Source organism: Drosophila elegans, unplaced genomic scaffold (assembly GCF_018152505.1).
Source record: "Drosophila elegans isolate 14027-0461.03 unplaced genomic scaffold, ASM1815250v1 contig_208, whole genome shotgun sequence".
In the NCBI taxonomy this organism is placed as follows: Eukaryota; Metazoa; Arthropoda; class Insecta; order Diptera; family Drosophilidae; genus Drosophila; species Drosophila elegans.
Genome location: NW_024545578.1, coordinates 18,832,106 through 18,853,344, shown reverse-complemented (window position 1 = coordinate 18,853,344; position 21,239 = coordinate 18,832,106). Strand labels below are relative to the sequence as shown.

Here is a 21,239-nt window from a genome sequence, read left to right as displayed (position 1 = left end):
ATATTGCAACGAGTTGTGGCCACAAATCGCAGCTTATTAATTCCGAAACAAAGTTCGCCAAAGGCCGCAGAGTTTCCACAGAGTTTCAACGATCTCCGGCTGGCCGGTCATTTATCAATTCATGAGGTTGCCAATGGACTTTTTGGCTTTGGCCCCCACCACTTTGCGATGGAAGTGTGAAAAACTGGAGGGGAAAATGGGAAACGGGCATCGGGCAACGGCAGCATCGCATTAACTGCACAGGTGTCCACTTAATTGACAGCTAACGAGGCACAGAGGAGCAGACCAGAGACCAGAGACCATAAAGCCAGGCCAGACACATCAATATTTGATGAAGTGCATGTTGCTTTGATTACACAGGGAAAACGTTTGGAACATCATTTTGGGCTAGGTCATAGTTTCGAGAAAATAGCTATGCTTTCAAGAAATCTATTGTCTATTCTTTATTTATTTATTTTTCCCTCTGTGTAGTTTAATATATTGAAAACAAAGTGAGCACTGGTCTATGCCTTTTGATTTATTAAAGCCTGGCTAAAATCGAGGTGGTAATCGCAGGTGTCTTTCGTTGCAAAGAGGACAGTAGCCTAGATTCGAAGTTTCGGAAACGCTTTGAAATGAATCTTCACTTTTCGCATAGAGATTGAAGTTTTCGTTGGAGGGTTCCTTACAGGATTCCGAGGATAACTTTACATTGGAAGCAAGAAACTGAAAATTTTTACGATTCTCTTGCTTTGGCCACCTCGTAGGCAAGTACCTAGTGACCTTCCTGAGCTGCAGATCTTCGTCATAATCGAATTCCTCTTCACTCTCTGTACTATAACCATTGAGAACTGATCTCAGGGGTTCCAGTAACTTCTGCCTGCCACCAATCTCTCGTTGCTCCTCCATTAGGCTCATGGGCGAGGGAAAACGCTGACAACTGCCTCGAATACGGTCTAGCTGGAGTTTCTTCTCCAGTTCCTGCTGAGCCACGGATAGGATTGTCCAGATGGAGGCTCCACCGGGTCCGTAACGCTCGTTGTACTTTCGTTGCTCTTCGTACATAAGATATCTTAACTTGTGCAGCTCTTTCCAACGCTCAAACTCGGCCTTTCGCCTTTCAAAATCATCCTCATCCTTTTTGATAATTTTCAGCCGCTGATTGAGCTCCATCTGTGTCATTTCCGCCACCTCTTGAGGCATTAGCTCAAGACGTCCTGCCCAAAAAAGAAGTCGCCGTTTGACCAATTCACGCTGTCTTTCATAACGTGAAACACAGTCGTACTTCTCTTGAGTTGTACTTTCCAAGGATCTGCCTGCTTGTCTACCCCAAAACATACAAATTTGGACTAAAAAAACCCCGAAACATAGCTCTACGGTTGCTTTAATCCAAGAAGAAACTCACCCACTGAGCTGATCACATAGGTGGCTGGCGGTTTCAGGACACTCCGGGCGAAGGCTCCACGCAGGACCTCCAGGGCACAGGGCTCAGCTGTGACCAGCAGCATTCCGGGTGCCACATGTCCGGCGTATTTCAGCGCCCTCGTGGCAGCAGTCAAAGGTCCATTCCACCAGCATTGCGCGTTGGCAGCCAGGAAGTTCTGCAAAATTAAAGTAATTCAAAAGGTCAGCAAACGATTAATAATGGAAGATATTAACGACACAATATTTATAATTATTTGTTTATACAAGAAGCTTGATCATTACTATCTAAGTATTACTATAAACTAGAACAAATTTGTTTTAAATAGAAATAATTCCATAATAATTCAATTCGATTTGTAAAAACCAGACTTCTGCTTTAATATGGTTATGTTAATGTGTTCAGCAAATCCCCGCCACAAATACCAATGCCTTGCCTAAAAAAAAGTAGCAATGATAACTGAAAATGCATTGAAATTAAACCACCCTTTAGGGAAGCCCAAGAAAACATTTCAAAGGGGTGTTTTTACTGGTCTTTACAACCACTTCCAGTGGGAGTCTGCATCTCATCAGCTAATTGACAAATTGCAGAGCACCGCGTGGCATAATTGGTGTGGTGCTGTCTGGCTTAAAGAGCTATCCATCTGTGGGCGTTGCAAGCGGTAAGTGCCGATGCAGCGGCATTAACCTGATGGCTTGGCAACCCTCAATTAGCCAAAGCGGATCGATGCCACGCCCCTGAAAAAACCCGAGATATGGGGTGGCGCCACAAATACAAAATTAAACCACAAAATCCGCTGTCTCATTGCTGGGAATTTATTTACTTCTTTTTGGACTACCAAACCGAATCGAATCGTAGCGAAACGAAATGAAATCCTTAACACGTTCTGGCCAAGAGATTTCCGTGGAAATGGTTGCAAATGCAGAAAAAGTGGAAAGTGGGAGGAGTGCGGAAAAGTGGTGACTGGGGCAGCAAATAAATGTCCAATTTGTGCAGTGACAGGAACACTTGGGGCACGTTTTTGATGTAAACACGGACAAAAAGGGTCGAGAGTCACAGCAAAAAGCCATGGACAATGGAGCCAAGGGATCGAGTGAGTATTGGGAATGAAAGGCCAAGAGATCGATGTAGCCGCCGGAGTTTCACGCTTTGTGGCTTTCTGTGTCGCTAATGAACATCATCCAGTTTGAGCGATTTGACCTTTTTGTCGATGGGCCAGACGAGGGAATCTCGGGAATCGGGCTGGCTATTGCCATTTCTTGTGGTCACTCCTCTTGGCTTTAATGTCGCCTGGGTCTGGTATGCCGCTTATATAAGTTGGATGACTCTCTCCATCGCCACATCTGCATCTCCATCTCCACCTCCATCTCCAACTCCATCTCTATGCCTAAGATGCCAATCCATGCCCATGCCCATGCCCACCTTCCGCCTGGGGCTGCTCAATTAATGCATGAGAAGGCGAAGAAATTAACTCGTCATTGCCTGCCCGTCAGGCTTTTGCTTTGGCTTCGGCTGTCACGCGCCGCCAGATGGCGCTTATCCTACACTGGGAAAAATTTGGAAGACCAAAAAGTGTTTAAGGAAATTTGTAAAAAATTGTAAACTAATATCAAGGCAAAGGAATACAGATATAAAGATGTAACAGTTTTCTCTTAATGCTGTTCCACTTTAATGATCTGTAGCTTTAGTTAAAAAAAAATCTAAAATCTAAAAACTAAAAAAAAGTTTAGGCCATGCTGTCACTGTGACTTTTATTAGTAAAGATATTACAAGCATTTTGTCGCTGTGGGAATAAGTCACAATTTAAAATTATAAGCCATAAGTAACGTTCTAAACGAATTGCATTTTTTGGGCTAACCTATTTTTGGCTAATAAAAAATAAGACAGAAAATGGTTACTTTAGATCATTCTTATTACATTTTCAGGTTCATCTAGCAAGAGTGCATAAGTTAGCATATAAAATTTCACAAAAATCTTCGTCTATCTTAATTGAAGCTTTTATGTATTCGTTCTAGTATTAATGACATAGTATTTTTGCTTGGTGCATCTCATCCCCCTGCCAGCACCATAATTATAGTGCTGCATCATTGCAAGACACGAGACAAAATGCCAGAGACGGTCATCAACAGCCTACTTATAGAGGCTTTCCATCGATCAAAGGGATCTGGTTTGGAACTTGCGCTTTGAGGTGTCTTGGTGTCTTGGTGTCTCGGTTTCTCGTTTCTCGGAAGTAATGCAAAACTTTTAATAATCAAATCAAATGCTCACGCCGACCTGAGTCGCGCGTATGAAAGTCATTTTCTCCGCGGGCTGAATTTGAAGTTTCGCTTTTTGGCTGCTCTTGATGTCGTTTCATGTCTTTTATTATCGTATTTTTATTTTTTTTTTTCTGTTTCGGGTGGCGGCTTTCGTTTTGGGACTTTTACTTAATTTCATGTAATAGAAAACTAAACAACAAAACTCCCACAAAAGTAATGCTCAAAGACAAAACTATCACCGTGAGTTGGAGTGGAGTAGAGTGCAGTGGAGTTTATGAATCGAGCCAAGAGTGGCAGGAGGCCTCATGTGGGGAGGCTGCTGCTGCTGCTGTTGTTGCTGTTGCTGTTGTGCTGCTGATGTTGCTGCTGTGCTGCAACATTTGCTGCCGTTGTAGATCTCTCGTGTGTGCCGCATAAAAAGATAATAACAATATACAAACAAATGCGAAGTCAGGCAGCCCGTAAGCCATAAGCCGTAAGCCGGAGATTGCCAACCGCTGCGGACTTCGGGCTTAATAGAGTTATGATGAAGTATAATAATCCTTGACCTTTCCACCAGCCAACGTCAAGTTGCAGCTACAAGTCAAGACCGCAGCTCTTAGGCACAAGTCAAAACGTTTTTGGGCTCATTGTGTTTTGCCCCTACCACATTTTGCCGTTTTATTTTTTATTTTTGTTTGTGTTACCCTTCATTTGACTTTAAAAGCGCCATTTAATTTCGCAAATGGGAAGCGGCCGAGTCGGAAAATGAAAATGTTTCACATTTCTCCAAGATCATGTCATACGGGGATTTAAAAATATGTCGGAGATTTATGTCAAGCCAAGGGGTGTTCATTTGGGTTGCTTAATTCAAAAATATTAATATCTACCATATATTTTAAAAGTTGTCCGAGTCGAGGTCGACTTAAATGTCGATTTGTTTTTATGATTTTCTTTGGCGGCCCCTAAATTGGAAACGCCCATATTGCCTGGGAATTTTAAAAACGCAATAAAATCGATTATTATATATTAATCCATTGGATATTTATCATGGGAAAAAATTAGCTTTTAAAGGGCAACTTAGCATACTAATGGGAAGATACTTTATCAAGTTTACAGAATTGCAGAAGCAATAAAGTAAACTTAAACGATTTATGACCAATAATTACATAATTTGTGGATTATTAATGTTTCGAAGTAAACCAATCTTAATGGGTTTTCTTTCTCAAAGTTAAAGAGGTTCTTGACCGAAATTATTACACATAACTTTTTATTAAGATAGCCTTTAAGCATCATTTATTGGTTCTTAATGGTCTAAAAATATTGGGTTGATTATTTTTCCTCGTTTAACTTTGTGTTAAACCGTTCCGTGTTAAGCAAAATTATAGGTTGCTAATTAGTATAATAGCTCAAAATAAAATAATTTTTGATATTATTTTCCATTTAGCCCAAGACTTTATGATTTCGGAAGTATGATTATTTTTGTGTAGCTCGAAGCAAAGTGAAGACTTGCTGTGTTAATTATTACAGTGCTTGCCATGCAATTTATTTAATCTTCTATTCCCCGTTGATTACTTTCAGGATTACACTTATTTTTCTGCACTTCCAGCTACAAATGAAAATGCTCGTTTCCAATTATTTGAGGATTTCTCACGTCCAAAACTTGTACATGAGCGCCCCAGGATAGTTCCATTGTTTGTGCCTTATCCCTGTCATCATTGTTTATTTGACTCTGGTCAAGTGCCAGACAAAAACCGAGGGTTGAGTCCATAAAACGTAGCGCCTGTCGGAAGCTCCGGCGAGCATAAAGTACAGGACGAACAGCGTTCCAATCAATGCGGCTAGTCCTGATAAGGATACAAATTGCATGGCCATGTCCGAGCGACGCCCACTTCCTCCGCTAAAATCCTAAACCCTCGAGGGGAAGAAGTGGAATAAGATGTGTACGGCTGACTGACTGCGTTTCTTGGTCTCGAACTCGATTTGCACAGCACTTAACATTCGAATCGGATTTAGGGGGGGGCGCTTCACCCCACAGGCAATGACTTTGGTCAGCCATCGAGGGTTGCCAGGTTCAATGACCAGATATCTACTACTCTTGGCTAAACATGCGATTTGTTTTATTAGTTTTCCTCGAGCAAAACACACTTAAATACCAACAGCTGTTGGCAAAAGTCCTGCCTTTATGCCTGCCAAACAAAAACAGATCCAATGGATTGTGGCCTGGATATCTAGCAAGGCATCGCATCTGCAACTATTTCAACTTTTTGGCAGCCCATTGCGGTCGCTATTTTTGTTGCAATTAATAATAAAAACTTTCAACTGGAAAAGCTAAAAAAAACCCCTCTCAAACTCTTTCGTATAAATATGCTCGTTTTGTGGGAAAAAGTTTTGCAATTGCAAAACTTCTAAAAAGTAAAACCTAAAAAAGGGAAATGAGAAAAATAACTTGAAATGATAAAGAGGATTGGAATGGAAAGAGGAAATCAGGTATTCTAGAGTGCATTTATCTCTAAATTGTAAATGAATTCCTAATAAATTTATTTTTTCATTTAAATTATTTTTATTCTGATGTAACATGTGACGCCCAACGTGGGACATTCCCATCTAATTTATGTTTTTTTACTATACACTATGTACCATTCCTTCCTTAATTGGATAATCTTTTAACAAGAGAACATGCATATATTTTACTGGTTATGGTTAGGTTTCAAATTATGTATTTACAGGAAAGGCCCATATTTGAAAGCAAAATTAACCTGTTATGCAGTAAGATAAACAAGATCTGCTAGGCACCTGCTACAGCATAAAAACAACTCTTTTCCGATCTAGTTCTTGGATCTGAAACGATCTATTTACATAAACACAAATACGTCTTGGCACCACAAACAGTGGGCATGTTTTTACGTTTTCATTTACATACAAATATATACATATAAAGGGTATCAGTTGTAAAAATCAGCACCTCAATTTAAAACCGAAGCGTGAAAAGTCTATTAGAGGTTGACGGGCGGCGACGATGGTGACGAAGGCGTCTGGGAGAAATGTGGGAACAATCCAGTGTGCTGTAGTCAGCTCCAATTCTACCCCCAAAATCCCCCTCTTACCTCCGTAGATCTGCATTTTCAACTGCACCTGTAGTCTGTTCTGTAGTTTTTTGCATGTGCTTTGTTAGAGCACATTATTGTTATTGTTGCTGCCTTTTGTATTTCGGCGTTGAAGCTTCGCTGGCACTTGCTGAAATGTCTGGCCAAAATGAATAGAGGGGGGCATTGGGGTCTATTTGGGGGCTTTGTACTTCGGACACGGTGTCTGTCATTCACTTGCTGGTAGTTAAACACCGTATCTATGAGTGTGTCTAGCATTTAGCACGCAAATCGCTTTATATGCAGCATACTGCTCATACTATATATATATACCTTGTCTTTCAATCAATCTGGCAAATCATGCAATCGGGGGGTATTCATCCAAAAGATTGCCCGAGAAGTTTCGCGAAATGGCTGTCAGAGTTACTAATGAGAATCGGATTGGCAAAGGGTTGTGAGTGTATTGCGAAAATGCTTTAAGCCAGGTTTTAATTGCTGCCTTAGTATAATTTAATATGAGGCTTACTTAAGGGTAGCATCATTATAGGTAATTACTTTTAGGAAGATAATTTATCTTTACGAGTTACAGATGTAATTGTTTGTGGAAATTAAAATTGCATCCGGAAATTTACTAACGAGAAATTTTCTTAACGAATCATTATGATCTTCATTAGATGAGTTTCGTTCACTTTAAATACTATATAATTTCTGATATTGTAATAGCTAAATAATAACTACAAAGCAATTTTTTATTCATAATCGAAATCGAATTATTGCTGCTTAATTTAGTTTCACAATAAATTTATGTGGAGACTAATAATTAGTTTTAAGAATTGATCTTAATGAACTTTCAGAAATGTAATGTTTATAATTGGAACTAAATTTATTACAAAGTATCATAAAAAAATTAAGGTCTTATGGCAAAACCATCAAAAGTATGGGACAAGAAATTTCAAATCGGTTTGTTTTTAAGTCAAATATTTTGTAGGTCTTGATAACTTCCCTCACACTTGCTTTCCGTGTTCATTAAAGTAAAATTACATTAATTCATGGCTTTTTTTTATTTGTTTTCCTTTTTTATTTTCGAACTTCCACAAATATAGCTCTCCAGCTCCCAAATAAACATGATCCCACAGACGCGGCGGAGAAGCATGAAGTTTGAACTACAAGTACGTGGCCCAATATTTTTTTTTATGTTTTCGCCTGGTGCTGCAATCTCAGTCCCCTGGCGTGACCGAAAACAAATAAATAAAGTAGAAACGAGAGCTTCAACTTGAACTGAAGTTGTTTGCCACTGGACACCAATGGCCCCGGGCGACCTTGTCGATGGAAATTATGCAATCGGAGGGGCAGGCGGCAGGTGCAGCGGCATCGGCAGCGGCATGCAGTCTCTGCTCAATGTTTGTCAATCAAATTAGTCGGCGATGATTGCAATTGAAATTAATGAAAAGCAATCATAAGGCGCACGCCAACCAATTAAAACCACTGACGACAAAAATGAAATTTGCGCTTAAACGATTGCACCATCGATTCGATTTCATTAAACCCAATCAAACCAATCGAAGATGGTAGGGAAGGGGTTAATAACAATTCAAATCTGTTTTCTTTCTCTCCTCTTTTGTAGGAGCCGCGTGCCGATAAATCAATTTGCTTGGCTTCTTTTTTTCTGTGATTGCATGAAATTGTATTTGTACAGTATCGAAGTTCCGGCGCTCGAAAGTCTTGTGTCCATCCATCGGAACCGGTTAACTTTACTGTCCAGCTCGAGTAAATTGATTCTGTAGCCGGAGTTGAAGCGGAAAAAGATTCTTGGAGGATGAGGGTAAATGTTCGAGCTCGACGAAAAAAACTTACTCTGAGTAAGAAGATGACAATTAAATAATTGGTTTGGTAATTGCACTTTAGATGCATTCAACTCACTAACTCAGCTGGTATTTAAAATAATGTTTAATTTAAGAAAAGAAAAGGGAGAACTAATTTAGAACTAAAAAAGTTTCTTAATTATCTGTTGTCAAAATCTATTTTTGCTATAAAAAAGTTTTGTTTAACTTTAGGTTAAGGTTTATATTTGTCAATTTATTTATTATTATTATTTATTTATTATTACAAATTTGTATGATCTTACACTATAAAACACAGCATACAAAACTAAAAATGACAGATGCAAATCTGCTAAATGATTCTCATTTTAAGTCCTAAAAGCCTGAAGGATATCATACTGTAGGCCAACGCAACGTGTCGAACTCAACCTTCCTTTCCCAAATGGCTTTGTTTCATAACGATCACAGGTTTACCTTCATTCTAGCCCGATCAAACAATTCCGTTCCCAGACTTTCCATTTCTCGGTGATATTTTTTCAGAGCCAGTTTTTTTTTTTAACAGTTTATTTAAGTTTTTTTGTGAGTTTATGGACCTGCCTAGCAAATCTTGGCGGCGGTTCTCAGGTTGGCAGAAACTCCCGCGCTCTAGACATGACGCAATCAGTTCGCATCCGTTGAGCTATTTCAAAACTTGTTGCAGGCTTATTAATTTGGCTCGGAGCACCGAAAGCACAACTAAAACAAGTTGATTTAGGTGAAGTCATTTGCGTGCAGCCAGACACTAAACACTGAAACCGAACACTAAACACGGCAACAGAAAAACAGCGAAACAACGAAACAGTTCAGAGATCAGCTCGGGGCACTCTGGAGATCAGAGTTTGGAGTCAAGTCGGTCTTCGGCTGTTTGTTGTTCGTTGCCTTATTTGTTGTATTTTTTGTATTTTTGTATCTTTGTATTTTTGTGTGTTTGTGTTTTGTGCCAAGTTCCAAGCCACGCCGCACGCCTGACAAATTTGCGCAAATAATAAAAACAGATTTTAAATGCCTGGAAATTGAGTCTGCCATTGCGGCCTTAAATCAGTTTCTACCCCGGCAAAACTGACATTTAGAGTTTTACTAGGAAACGGCAACGAGAGCCAAACTCAGCGCTTAAATAGGAGAAACTTTATGGGCATTGTCCATTTTCAGCGCATTTATTATTGCTAAAAATATATGTTTTCCACAGCTTTAATTATATTCAGAGCGTTTATTTATCTGCTCGTTAGGAAAGTAATAAATTTATTTCGGCCATATGGATAATTATAAAGACTTCCTTATTATTTATCGGTGTTTTAATGTTGACAAGGATCAGTAAAAGTTTAGTTAGTGTCAAAATGTTTGTTTTTGTTTATTAATGTTGTTCAATTATCTTATCTTATTACTATCTTGATTTTTAATATATTTTTCCCGTTATGGAGCGTTTTAGTTTTCAAAACAGGGGACATAAAAATGATCTTAGTATTGTCATTGACATTTAGAACTCCAGAAGTCTTAAAGCTGATTATACACGTAATTCGGCGAAGACGTCAAGGTTTTTGATAATTTATATAACGACAACTCGGCTCTTTTTGTGGGCATAAAAAATATATATTTTTCATAGGCTCATTTAGTAATAAGACAATATATACTTCCATTGTTATTCTACAACCTTCCCGAATTGTCTCGTAAGCGTTTCTCAGCAGTATAAAAAGTTTTTTTTAATTATGGCACGCCCTATGACTTGAGCAACCACACCGGAAACTCTTGCCCATTCGATATGGTCGATGGAGAAGACCCGCCCTACAGAGTATATTTCCCTTCCTCAATTCGAGGCGCCGGCACCTCAATCTACATAATTCACACTTCATTGAGCTTCGAAATTTACGATAAAATACGCGGCTGCATTATCGTTGCCCGAGTAGAATTCTTTCGGCTTCCCCATTCATCATTTAGTATTTCCCCATTCATGCTCTCTGCCTCTTTTCCATCAACTCACGCACTTTCCTCCAGCAATGCCCCAAATGCTTCTGGCCCCTAAATCATCATGTGTGTCTCATAGTTCATAGTTCTATTCGGGGCACGCGTTGTATTGGTTCTTATCTGGCTAAACTTTACAGACTGAGCAGAGGCACGTAATATTAATTAGTCCAGCTCGAGCTCGTTCGAAAAAACCAGCAAATGAATGCCCAGCGATTGTCATATTGGGCCTTCCATACACACACTCACACAACAACAAAAAAAAAAAAAAACGAAAAAGTCAACTCAAGGGAATGTTTATGCGACACTTTTTAGTATGCAAAATGCAAACTGAAAAGGTAGTGCAAAAAAAAAAGACACAACAAAACAGCATAAAACAACAGAAACGAGAACAACTGAAATTGAGCTTGACAAAGATATACAACAAAAAATTAAAGCGGCTTTGCCTTTTCATGTTTCACACTTTTTGGCAGCCCAGCAATTAAATTGAAATTAGCCTGCATTGTGGGTAAACTAAGTGATTCAGAGAGAGGTGCTGGTGGACATTATCTCGGCTGAAACTAAAAATAGATCTTAAACGACTTTTTATTATTATACTCGGCTAATGTACATTATACACAAATGGGTGTATTAGACAAGTAACAAATGTACAAATTTTTGTTAACCATTTGTTACAGATTAAATCATAAATATGACCTTTTTAATTTCAACTAAATATATCTCTGAATTTTTAACTCAATAAATGTAAGTAATGGGGTTGAAATGCCAAAAACGTTTCCGAACATTTTGTCATTAAAATTTGTAGTCCCTAAAATTTGAAAAAAAAATTTTGATGAAGAGACTTTTTTAAAATTGTAAGAAAGTAAGTTGAAATAGCAGTTTTGAAGTTTCCAAATTTTAATTTTAGCACCTGCAGAAGGTATGCGAATCAAACCATTAGCCAAACTATTCAAATTTTCCAATTTTTTTTTCTCATCATCCGTCACCACATCAATTAGCACTTCAAACTTGAACTTGTCAGACCAGAGTGACGTCATCTCGAGTGGCAATTTGTGCAATAAACAATGGGAAGAACAACAATAAAAATCAGCAACCGAAAAAGCTCAAAAACGTCGGAAGCATCAGCGGCAACAAAAGGACAGAAAAAATGAATTTAAAATTTAAATTCTTTTTCAGACTCTGCCAAAACAAGTTGAAATATCACCGAAAAGCGAACAAACCTGGCACAACTTCGATCGGCTGCCTAAGGGTTTCATGAACTCATAAGTTATTTATATGTATTTTGGCGAATATCTAGGGGCCACAACTGTTTCCTGGCCAAAAACTTTCGGAGACTTTGGCTTCTTTTCGAAAGTCATCAATAACAAAAGCGGGAGTAATAAAGAAAGAGACACCGAAATGGCAAATGTTGCAAGTGCAATATGGTTGTTGCAAGTGCAATTTTTGTAGCAGTCTGGGTCTAGTCTATATGACGCCTTTGAAAACGGAACCCGGCAACCTGTTAGGGGGATTCGTTCCCTCGGTTCGTTCCGGGCCATTTATTTTCATGGGAAGTGGTCGCGAATAAAGGAAAACGCCACCCAAATCCCAACCCAGCGACCTTGAGCGGGAGTTTCAGTCCATCGTCACCTCTGTTGCCTGTCTCTGGTCTACTATCTGGCCTACTATCGCCCTCTCCCTCGCTCGGCCTCACGCACTTTTTGCAGTTCAAACTGGACAACCAGTTCGCAAACCAGTTTTTTGCACATTAAAAGCAGAAGAAGCTGAAAGCAACGCGGGGGCCACACACTCGGGAAAATATTTAAACAATATCAGTTAAGAATTTAGTTCAAGCAAAGAAATAATTGATTTGTAATAACCATATTTCTAATAATTATGTACCACATATATATAGACGAACTTTTAGTAATCAAGGTTCAACGATTTGGCATTAGCATCAATATAGTTTCTAAGCATAACATAATAATATAAAATATATTTTTATTTACCCACTGGTGGTTTATTAAAATGCATACAATGTTTTATAAAAATATATACGTAAAAGCTATGCTTTAAATGAAACCAGTTATTTTGCTGATGAATCTTTAAATAAACCTATTACTTTTAATTTGATTTAATATCTCCTTACAATTCATACATACAAATCTATTAATTTTAATCAAGTCTTGGCACATGTTTTATTTTACTTTCAGCGATTGAATTAGAAAAACAATATTGCCTTTTACAATTTAATTTTCTCAAACGAAATGCATTTTTTTATGGGCTGTTAAAATCTTAATTAAACACAACATTTTTAGGACATGGTGTGTATTGTACTGTCACATAAATCTAAAAAGACTTTTAATTTGACCATAAAATGTTTTTGTTGAATTTGCTTTAGCCTCTACTATTTATTTTTTCATTTTTCATTTTTCATTTTTGTATTCCTGCCGCACTTTTATTTGGAAGTGCTTTTTACCCATCATTTTTACGGCATTTTCTCGCCGTGCACCAATCGAAACTCACCTGAAATATCATATATCCCGAGTCGTACATCCAAAAGTCCTCGGGCGTGTGGCCGGGCTTGGTCAGCTGAATGGCCAGGCAGCGCTGCAAGATCAGACGGCAGCGCTGTGGACCACCGGGTGACTTGGTGCCCATTTCTGTTGCCTTTCTGCTGGCGGGTTTCTCGGTTTCTTGGTTTCTTGGCTGCCTGGTTGCCTGGCTTTCCCAGATTTTTTTGTTAGTCGTCTAAAAATAACGCCAACGTTGGGGCTTAAAGGATCTGGCACTGTGTGTGTGTGTGTGTGTGTGTGTAAAAGGTTCTTTTAATGGTCAAGCACTTGGGCAGCAAAAAATACAAAAAAACACAAAACCGAGAGAAGCGCGATAAGAACAAAACCCGTATTTGCAGAGTTTTATCTCTTTTTTCTTTTTTGTTTTGCTTTCGACCTGGCTACATTTTATTTTTTGCACACTTTTCAGCCCGGACTTTTGTGGCTTTTTGGGGAATGAACTTTTCACATCAGCATTATTATCCCAGCATCTCGAACAACGCGACGCCTGCGCACAAACTCACTCAGAAGTACTCAGTACTCGTTCGGTACTCACTGAGTACTCACTCCCGCTGGCGAGCGATTGAATGCGAAAAGCGAACCGAACCGACCGAGCGACGAAATTGAAATCGAGCAACGAATTTGAATCGAATCCGTCGTCCACATAACAGAAATGTTAAAAACCATCATTCGCCTAACATTTCTGTTAGGCTGTTGAGAGACCCAAGGCAAACGAGAGAGCAGATAACAACTCTCTCTCAATTGAACTCCAAACTGAAGTCGCGGCGCCACCAAATCGTGCTCTCCAAATCGCTCTGCCAACCGCTCTCTCTCTGAGGAGAGCGGCGTTCGTAGTGAGCGCGCAGTCTCCAATCGCCAACCTTTTTGGAGACCTGAAACGATACAAAAAATCGGAGAAGCCGCTTTAAAACCTTGATTATTAAATCAATTAGGTGTAGCTAAAAAAAAAGAAAAAAATACAGAATTCATAAACTGGAGTTAGGCTGCCGAGATCGCAATCTTGTCGTCGGTCTGTCTGAGAGACAAACGGGCTCTGCTCCTAATAACATCATCACATCGTCATCATAAGTCGTAACATTATCGTTAACTGTAAGCTGTGTTTGGCAACTGTTTTTTAGCCACACAGTGGGGCATCTGAGATTTACAGAGCTAAGTTCTTATGAGAAATAAATTGCCAAAGTTTTATAGTATGTTTATTGACAGAAAAATTGTTCACTTGTATGAGTTTCGTCTGGTTATTTTCCATCTAAATAGGATTACCAAAATTGTTTATTGCAATTATCGTAAACAAAATTTGAAGCAGTTTTGATATTATATTTGAAATTTTTAATAATTTTAATAAATTATAGCAAATATTTAATTTGTAAGCTATCTTTAGTTGAACATAAAAATTATGAAGTTCTTGAACACTATTTTAAATCTTAAATTTTATCCTAACAAATAATACAAAAAAATTACACAATAAGAAAATGGTTTTACAATGATTAAAACTTATTTAAAACTAAGACCCATAATATAAGAGACCCCACTGTATACTAATTTTTTGGCATTTGTTTTTGCATTGACGAGTTACTTTTGAATTTTTTATGTTCCTTTCAATCGTGGCTGGCGCTTGGAAGTCATTTCCTGCCCCACTTGCCGGATGTGCAAATGACTAAAAATGGGTTAATTAAAAACCATCTAGCAGTGATTTTATTTGGGCTGATGTAAAGTCATTTTCTCAAAAAAGTTGTTCTCAATTCCATCGTTCACATTTGGAGCCCTACGGAACACATACATTCAGAAATGGAGCCCGAGACCATGCGAAATCTAGGAAATGTCAGAATAGTCACATCCATAATTGCGTATACGCCATGTGCGCCGACTGTCAATCACAATTCTAATGCAAATTCGTTCGCTTTCCGCACTGTCCAAATGCATTAAGTGGAAATGCATTAGCTTGACTGTCTTTTTCAGTGCGTCAGACAATCGGAATTTGCATAAACAATTACGATTTAACGAAATTACGCGATAAGGCGGCGGGCGAGCGAGATTTATTTTAATTTCCACCACCCGTAGCCCCATTCGTGGCACCATTCATCTTCCCAATTCGGTCAGAGCGCGCGCCACATCCATAACAAGAAAGTTTAGGGGAAGACAGGGCCAAAAGCGAGATTCGTTAGTTTCGGGGCCAATTAAATGGTGAGATCATCGCCCACATTTATACGACTCTACCTCCACGATTCCCAGCCACACAGATCAAGTGTGTAACCCCCTCCCTTTTGGGCATTTTCTTTTTATTATTTATTTATTGCGGCTTGTATTTGTCGACCCATTAAGCGTCGGCCTTTGTTAGAAAACACGTTTCTTCTGGCCACATTCCAAAAAATGAGAATTCGCCAGCAGCTCTCGGCTTCGTTTACCGTCTTTTGTTTGTCTTACAAATCACAAACATTATGAATTGGTGAAACGCTGGCCGAGCTCAAAAGGTGCTAAAAAAAATTAGCATAAATTATTATTAACAATTATAACCAGCAGTCGCAGCTTGAGCTCCTAAAAAATCCGACAGATTTACCACGTTCTCAAGTCTTGGCCTCAGGCTATTTTATTTTAACCACCCAGAAAAATATGTCAGCTTTGGTTTTTTCTAAAGTAAGTTGCGGATTTAAAGAATTAACAGCCGACCAAAATATACCTGTCACCTAAAAGTGGAATGTTTTGGGGAAAAAAATTTGACAAGGGTATTCAACATTTCGGACAACCTTTCTTTTCTTGTTTTCGTTTTTTTTTTCTAGCCGCGGGCATTACTTATACTTTGAAGGCTTCGGTTGTGATTCAGTAATTAAATTTGCACATGAACACGATGAAGTTGAATTTGGAGAGGTTTTTTTGGTCAAGAGACTATTTGCGAATGCTCAAAAAAATTGAACAAGTCCTTGACGTTCAGCCTTGAACTTCAATTGAGGATCGTTATTATGTTATTAGAATTGCGCGAAAATAAATCTATTACGAACTTAAAATTGACTGGTGGTAAACTTGACTTTGATTTCCGGCTAAATGAAAGTTTTATATACAAATTCTGACGCAATCGAAAACATGTTTTTAACAACTCGTGCTAAATTAACGCCTTTCAATACCAGTGACATTGGCATTTCGAAAAATCCCAAATGTTAGATGATTAATCTTCATTTTTGTCCAACCCAACACTTTGGGTTTAGCTAAATGTTAGGGTTTTATGAATTTATATTTATGAATTTAATTTTCCTTGCTATTATTACAAATTTTTGATCTAGTGCAATTAGCGAGAAATGGTCTATCTTGATACAAAAAAAAATAAAAACACATTTTTTAAAAACTTAAAATACAGAATCTAAATTTTTGAGTTACAAATTTTTAATACAATCGCTTACGATTTCGATGCACATGTTACTTCCCTTAAACATACCCACATGCCTTTTGATCTTTAATTAAATTCCTGCAACATTTTTACCACTCTGAACCGTCATCACCCCACCGATCGATTGGAATCCTTTTCTTCATTATAATGAGGCTTTATGCTGCCGCTCACCTACACCTACACCCCCGTCGATAATATTTGACAGCTTACTTTCAATTGCGACATCTAGTTAGCGCAAATTTAAGAGCGAAATAAAACAACACGATCGCATGGAGCGGATCGAACTGGGGATCGCTGGCTGACTGGATGGACGGTTGGATGGATGGATGGATGGATGGATGGATGGATGGATGGAGTGATAGATGGCTGGATGAATAGCTTAATGAAGCAAGAGCCTGTTCCGCGGTTCGTGGTCCGTGGTCACTCAACGCGATGCCAGGCTCTTGGCACTCGATCCGATCCACCCGCAAAGCATCACCCAAAAACCCCTCCGTGCCGCTTCATATTTCAGTTTTACGGTTCAACGACAACGACTTTGCGCAGTTAGCGGGGTTTTGTGGAGGCAAACGAGGAGTCAGTCGATCCAATTGCCGCAATGTGGCAAAGCAATCGATTTAAGCGCCGCATAAATTGAAGCCGGGGCTCCGACTTCGAAGAAAACCAAAAGGTTCCTCCATGTACAACATGATGAATTGTTTTCTTTGTCGACTTGTCGATTGTTGCGCCGCTTGTGGGCAACTCGAAACTGAAAACTGAGGCAGAAAACTGAAAAAAAAACTGCCAACTGGCAACTGAAAACTGAAAACTAAAAACGGGCAACTGGGAGATCGCTGAATGATGGAGTGAAAAGCTGGAAATGCAGTGTGGGAGTGGGAGGAGAAAAAGTGGCGCGGAAAAATTGCAAATTGTATCAAAAATTTAAATTTTCGCTTTCATTACGCGGCGGCAGCTCGCCTCTCCAGCAGCGCTCAGCTAATAGACCCACTGCCATTGTGTTTCTTTCTTTTCTCTATGCCTGGTTTATATATTTTCTTTGCCAACGAGGCTTTTCCCTATTCAATTTTGACAGGCGCGTTTTTTCGCAAATAATGAGCTGCATGAGAGGTGAAATAAGCAAAACAACTTAAAGCGTTTGAATAATGTTTGGTTTTTCCATCGTCTAATAAGGGATTTTCAACACCAATCCAACACGCTGATTTGTGAATTCTTAGCTGGCTTACTGTGCGTGTACATTATTAAAAATATTAAGTGTTTACAACTAAAAACAATAAGCTTTCATATTATGTTTAAAATTAAACCACCTAAAAACTAAAGTTAGGAACGTCAGAAAACTTAATTGTCCCACAACTCAAAAAAAAAAAAAAAAAACATTACAATAATGTATGGCTTTTCCTACCGCAATATTAGATTTCTTTCCCTAATCAGGCATAATTACATGAACATTCTCACTGAGCCCACTGCTCGTATACGTGATGTGAATTATATTTGCATTTAAGCTGATGAAGGCTGAAAAGAGCAATGAATAATTATAAATCAGCAAAAAGTAAAATGAGGAACACAAACTGGAGATGGGATTGTGGGGAAATACCAATCCAAACACAAAAGCAAATTTGAGAAATGCCAAAGATGCTCGACGAAGCCAAGAAATGACATGCCCATGTGCTGCTCTCGGGATGGCATCTCATAGACGTGGAACGGTGGTCCAGACCACGACGGAAGATGCAGATTGCAGGCGGAGATGGGAAACGGAGTCGGAGCCTGAGCCGGAGAAAATGTCTGCCAGGCGGAGACATTGCGGCAGACATGGCAATAACACTAGGAAATTGTATGTGGAAGATCTCTCACACTTGTAATACTCTTTCTAAGCCTTTCTAAAAACGAGCACATAAATTAATTGGTAACTCAAAACTAAGAGTAGTTGTTGTGTCAATAATGCTCGGCAAAATTGCTCTTTTTTTGTAAGTAACAAATTAATCACATTTAAAAATTATAAACATTTTACACAACCAAAATCTCTACTTTTTTATTGACTTATTTTGATTAGCCATACACTTTAATGATTTCTTTAAACAGCATGCATATCAAAAAATGTTGATAGGCAGGTGTATAAAAAGTGGAAGTTATAGCTGTATAAAATTTAAATCAGTTAGAGCATAATAAAGCAATCAGATGTAAGTGTAAAATTTCTATATGATTTAAAACTAAAATTTAATCAATTAAGCAATCAGGGAAAATACTTTAACTGTAGTAAACAAAAATATTAAATCAAATAATGATATACATTTATAAAACTTTTAAAAAAACGGTAGTATTGTCATATTAAACTAAGTTGTTTAATTAAAACTATTTATATAAATATTTAAAAACACTCTTAAAGATTTCTGCAGACTGAGAATTTAAATGACAAATATATATTTTATTCTTGTGTTCTTATTTGAAGACAATTTTATTTATCATTTTCCCCAATTTTAAGACCAAGCCAATATTCCCGGTTCTGGGATCCAATTGTCAACAGAAGCCGCTAACAATAACCATTGATAACACCACCGTCAGCAAAAGAAGCAGCAGAAGCGACAATACAATAAGCAGTCAAGTCAACACACACAACAGAGATTCGTTATGCAAGCATCCAGTGCAGCGCATCTTCAATTTCAGCATTCTTTCGCCAGTCTGCGTCTGCATACTTGCCGCTTCTGTGTCCCGCTTCCCCCGTGCCGGACCGCTCTCCCATGCCAGACCGCTCCCCCTTCCCCTACCGCTTCGTCAGTGCCGCTGGAGCATTCACATTGACTGCTCTGCCTGGCTGGAGCTTCAGTTGGAGTTTAAGTTTGCCGCGTGAAAGCAAACACACAGAAATCAGCCAACACAGCCAACAAATAAAACCGAAAGGAAAAACGCTAAAAAAAAGTAATAAAATCAACTGAAATTGCTTAACACCCGGCGTAAAGTGATAATGGTTGGATTTATTTATTTGTTCGCTGCTGGGAATATCAAAACCAATTTAAAGGCTCCTGACAACGTTTACGGGAAGCGTTTATAAAAAGTTGTTTTTTAAAAGGTGGTGCGTTAAATTTGGTGTTAACTGGTTTTGGGTTACATTTTGGGGCCGTCCAAATTGCAAATAAAATTTAAATAACAATTCCTTTATATTTATATTAATAATTAAAATGGCTTAAAGATGCAAATACTTTTATTTAAAATGTGTTTAAGTTTAATGGGTTTTCATTTAGAGGAACATTTTATCTTTTACTTTGAGGGTCAAAAGGTTATATTTATAAAAATTACGGTCATATTTATTTATGAAATAATTAATTATCTAAAATTTGCAACTAATTAAACACCTACTATAAACTGATATTTGATACTGCCACTCTTTGTGTGTTAATGCAATTTGATCGGCGTTTTGGTTTCGGTTGGCTTCCCATTAATCCTGGGCCACAATTCAGTCTTCCTCGTGTTTTTATTGCTGCCGGTGGTTGTGTGCAAGTTTTGTCTTTTTCCTTGTCTCGTTTGTCAGACATTTGACAGTTGTTTGTTATTTTTGCACGTTGACTTCTCTTCGTCTGCGTCTGTGTGTCATGTGTCTGTGGCATATTTTCCATTTTCCCCATTTTCCATGCCCCCACAGCGGTTGCCTAACAGACGCCCACTGTCCCATCGCCCCCTCCCCCTTCTGTTGGCACATTTTGGATTTCAATTTTTATGGCAAGTCAAATTTTGTATTTTGTGTTTTTTTTTTCTGTGGCCCGCTGCATTTATTACCATTTTCGTAGTGAGTCGAGGAAGTTGGAATTTGCATAGAAAAATGGAAATTAACAAGACCATTTGACTGGCTGTCCATCTAAGTCGGGGTCTTTCTCTACGCCCGTCTCTTTCGCTCCCTCTGATAGTTTTCTATCCTGCTCTAGTGCCAAATGTTTGTTCGTCCTGTTTGTACATTTGTCCGTGTCTATATTTAGCTTTATGTAAACATGTTTGACCAACTGAACTGACTGAATGACTGACTGCCTCAGTTGGGAAGGTAACTCCCCCTCAAAGTCCACTTCCATCTCTTTCCTTTTGTATTCAGCTATCTCTTTCGCTGCCTGTGATGTAATCTGTAATCTCTGTAATGCATGCGACAAACTTTCATCTCGAATTGCAAAATCCACGCAATACGAAACAAAAGATCGCAAAGATTGGCTTACACTGTTTGAATAATAATTAATAAATAATACTTAATTCGAAGAGGTATTCCCCAGAGCTTTATATAAACTTTATTGTTTTTGTTTACCTCGTAATTGTGTATTATTTTTTGTTTTGCTTGGGATCTCAATCTTTGGCTTACAGCAGCTGAGGTGAAATTTCTGGCAGTTAAGACGTTGCTGATGTTTCCCACGTGACCTCGAAGACAAACCTCACGTACAAGGATTTCTTTTTCGACTGGGCCAACCTACACCACTTATATAAGTAAGTATTTAGGTATCTTGTATCGTGGAAAGTGAAAATTGATGCATGCATCGTCATCACCAACGGAATCGGTTTCCTTATGGATTTCAATATTTTTATAATCTAGTCACGGAAATTCGTTTATGGAAGAGAGCGATAGGAGAGAGTCCAAAAGATAATAATGTATTCCGTGCGGATTGTTCTCCTTGACAAGTCCTAAAATTCCAAATGATGTCATAATCAAATATCAGCCGAAAACTAAATGAAAAGGGTATCAGTGGGTACGTCTAAAAGTCAAATAGCTGGAAGCTTAAAGGAATAAATGCAAAAAGTAATCAAA

General features: G+C 38.5%; 2 protein-coding genes across 2 annotated transcripts in view; both read right to left on the bottom strand.

The window, feature by feature from the left end:
• LOC108142567 overlaps positions 1-21,239 on the bottom strand; it is a 61,377-nt gene that overhangs the window by 14,070 nt on the left and 26,068 nt on the right. Inside the window, exons 3-4 of the mRNA XM_017266517.2 lie at positions 13,046-13,967; positions 1,385-1,580 (exon numbers count right to left, since the gene is read on the bottom strand). Of these exons, the coding sequence (XP_017122006.1) occupies positions 1,385-1,580; positions 13,046-13,180 (331 nt within the window). The 5' untranslated portion in view covers positions 13,181-13,967. The remainder of the gene's footprint in view (positions 1-1,384; positions 1,581-13,045; positions 13,968-21,239) is intronic.
• On the bottom strand, positions 419-1,369 carry LOC108142569. The gene has a single exon (XM_017266519.2). The coding sequence runs from the start codon at positions 1,315-1,317 to the stop codon at positions 532-534; it is 786 nt and encodes a 261-aa protein (XP_017122008.1). The 5' UTR covers positions 1,318-1,369; the 3' UTR covers positions 419-531.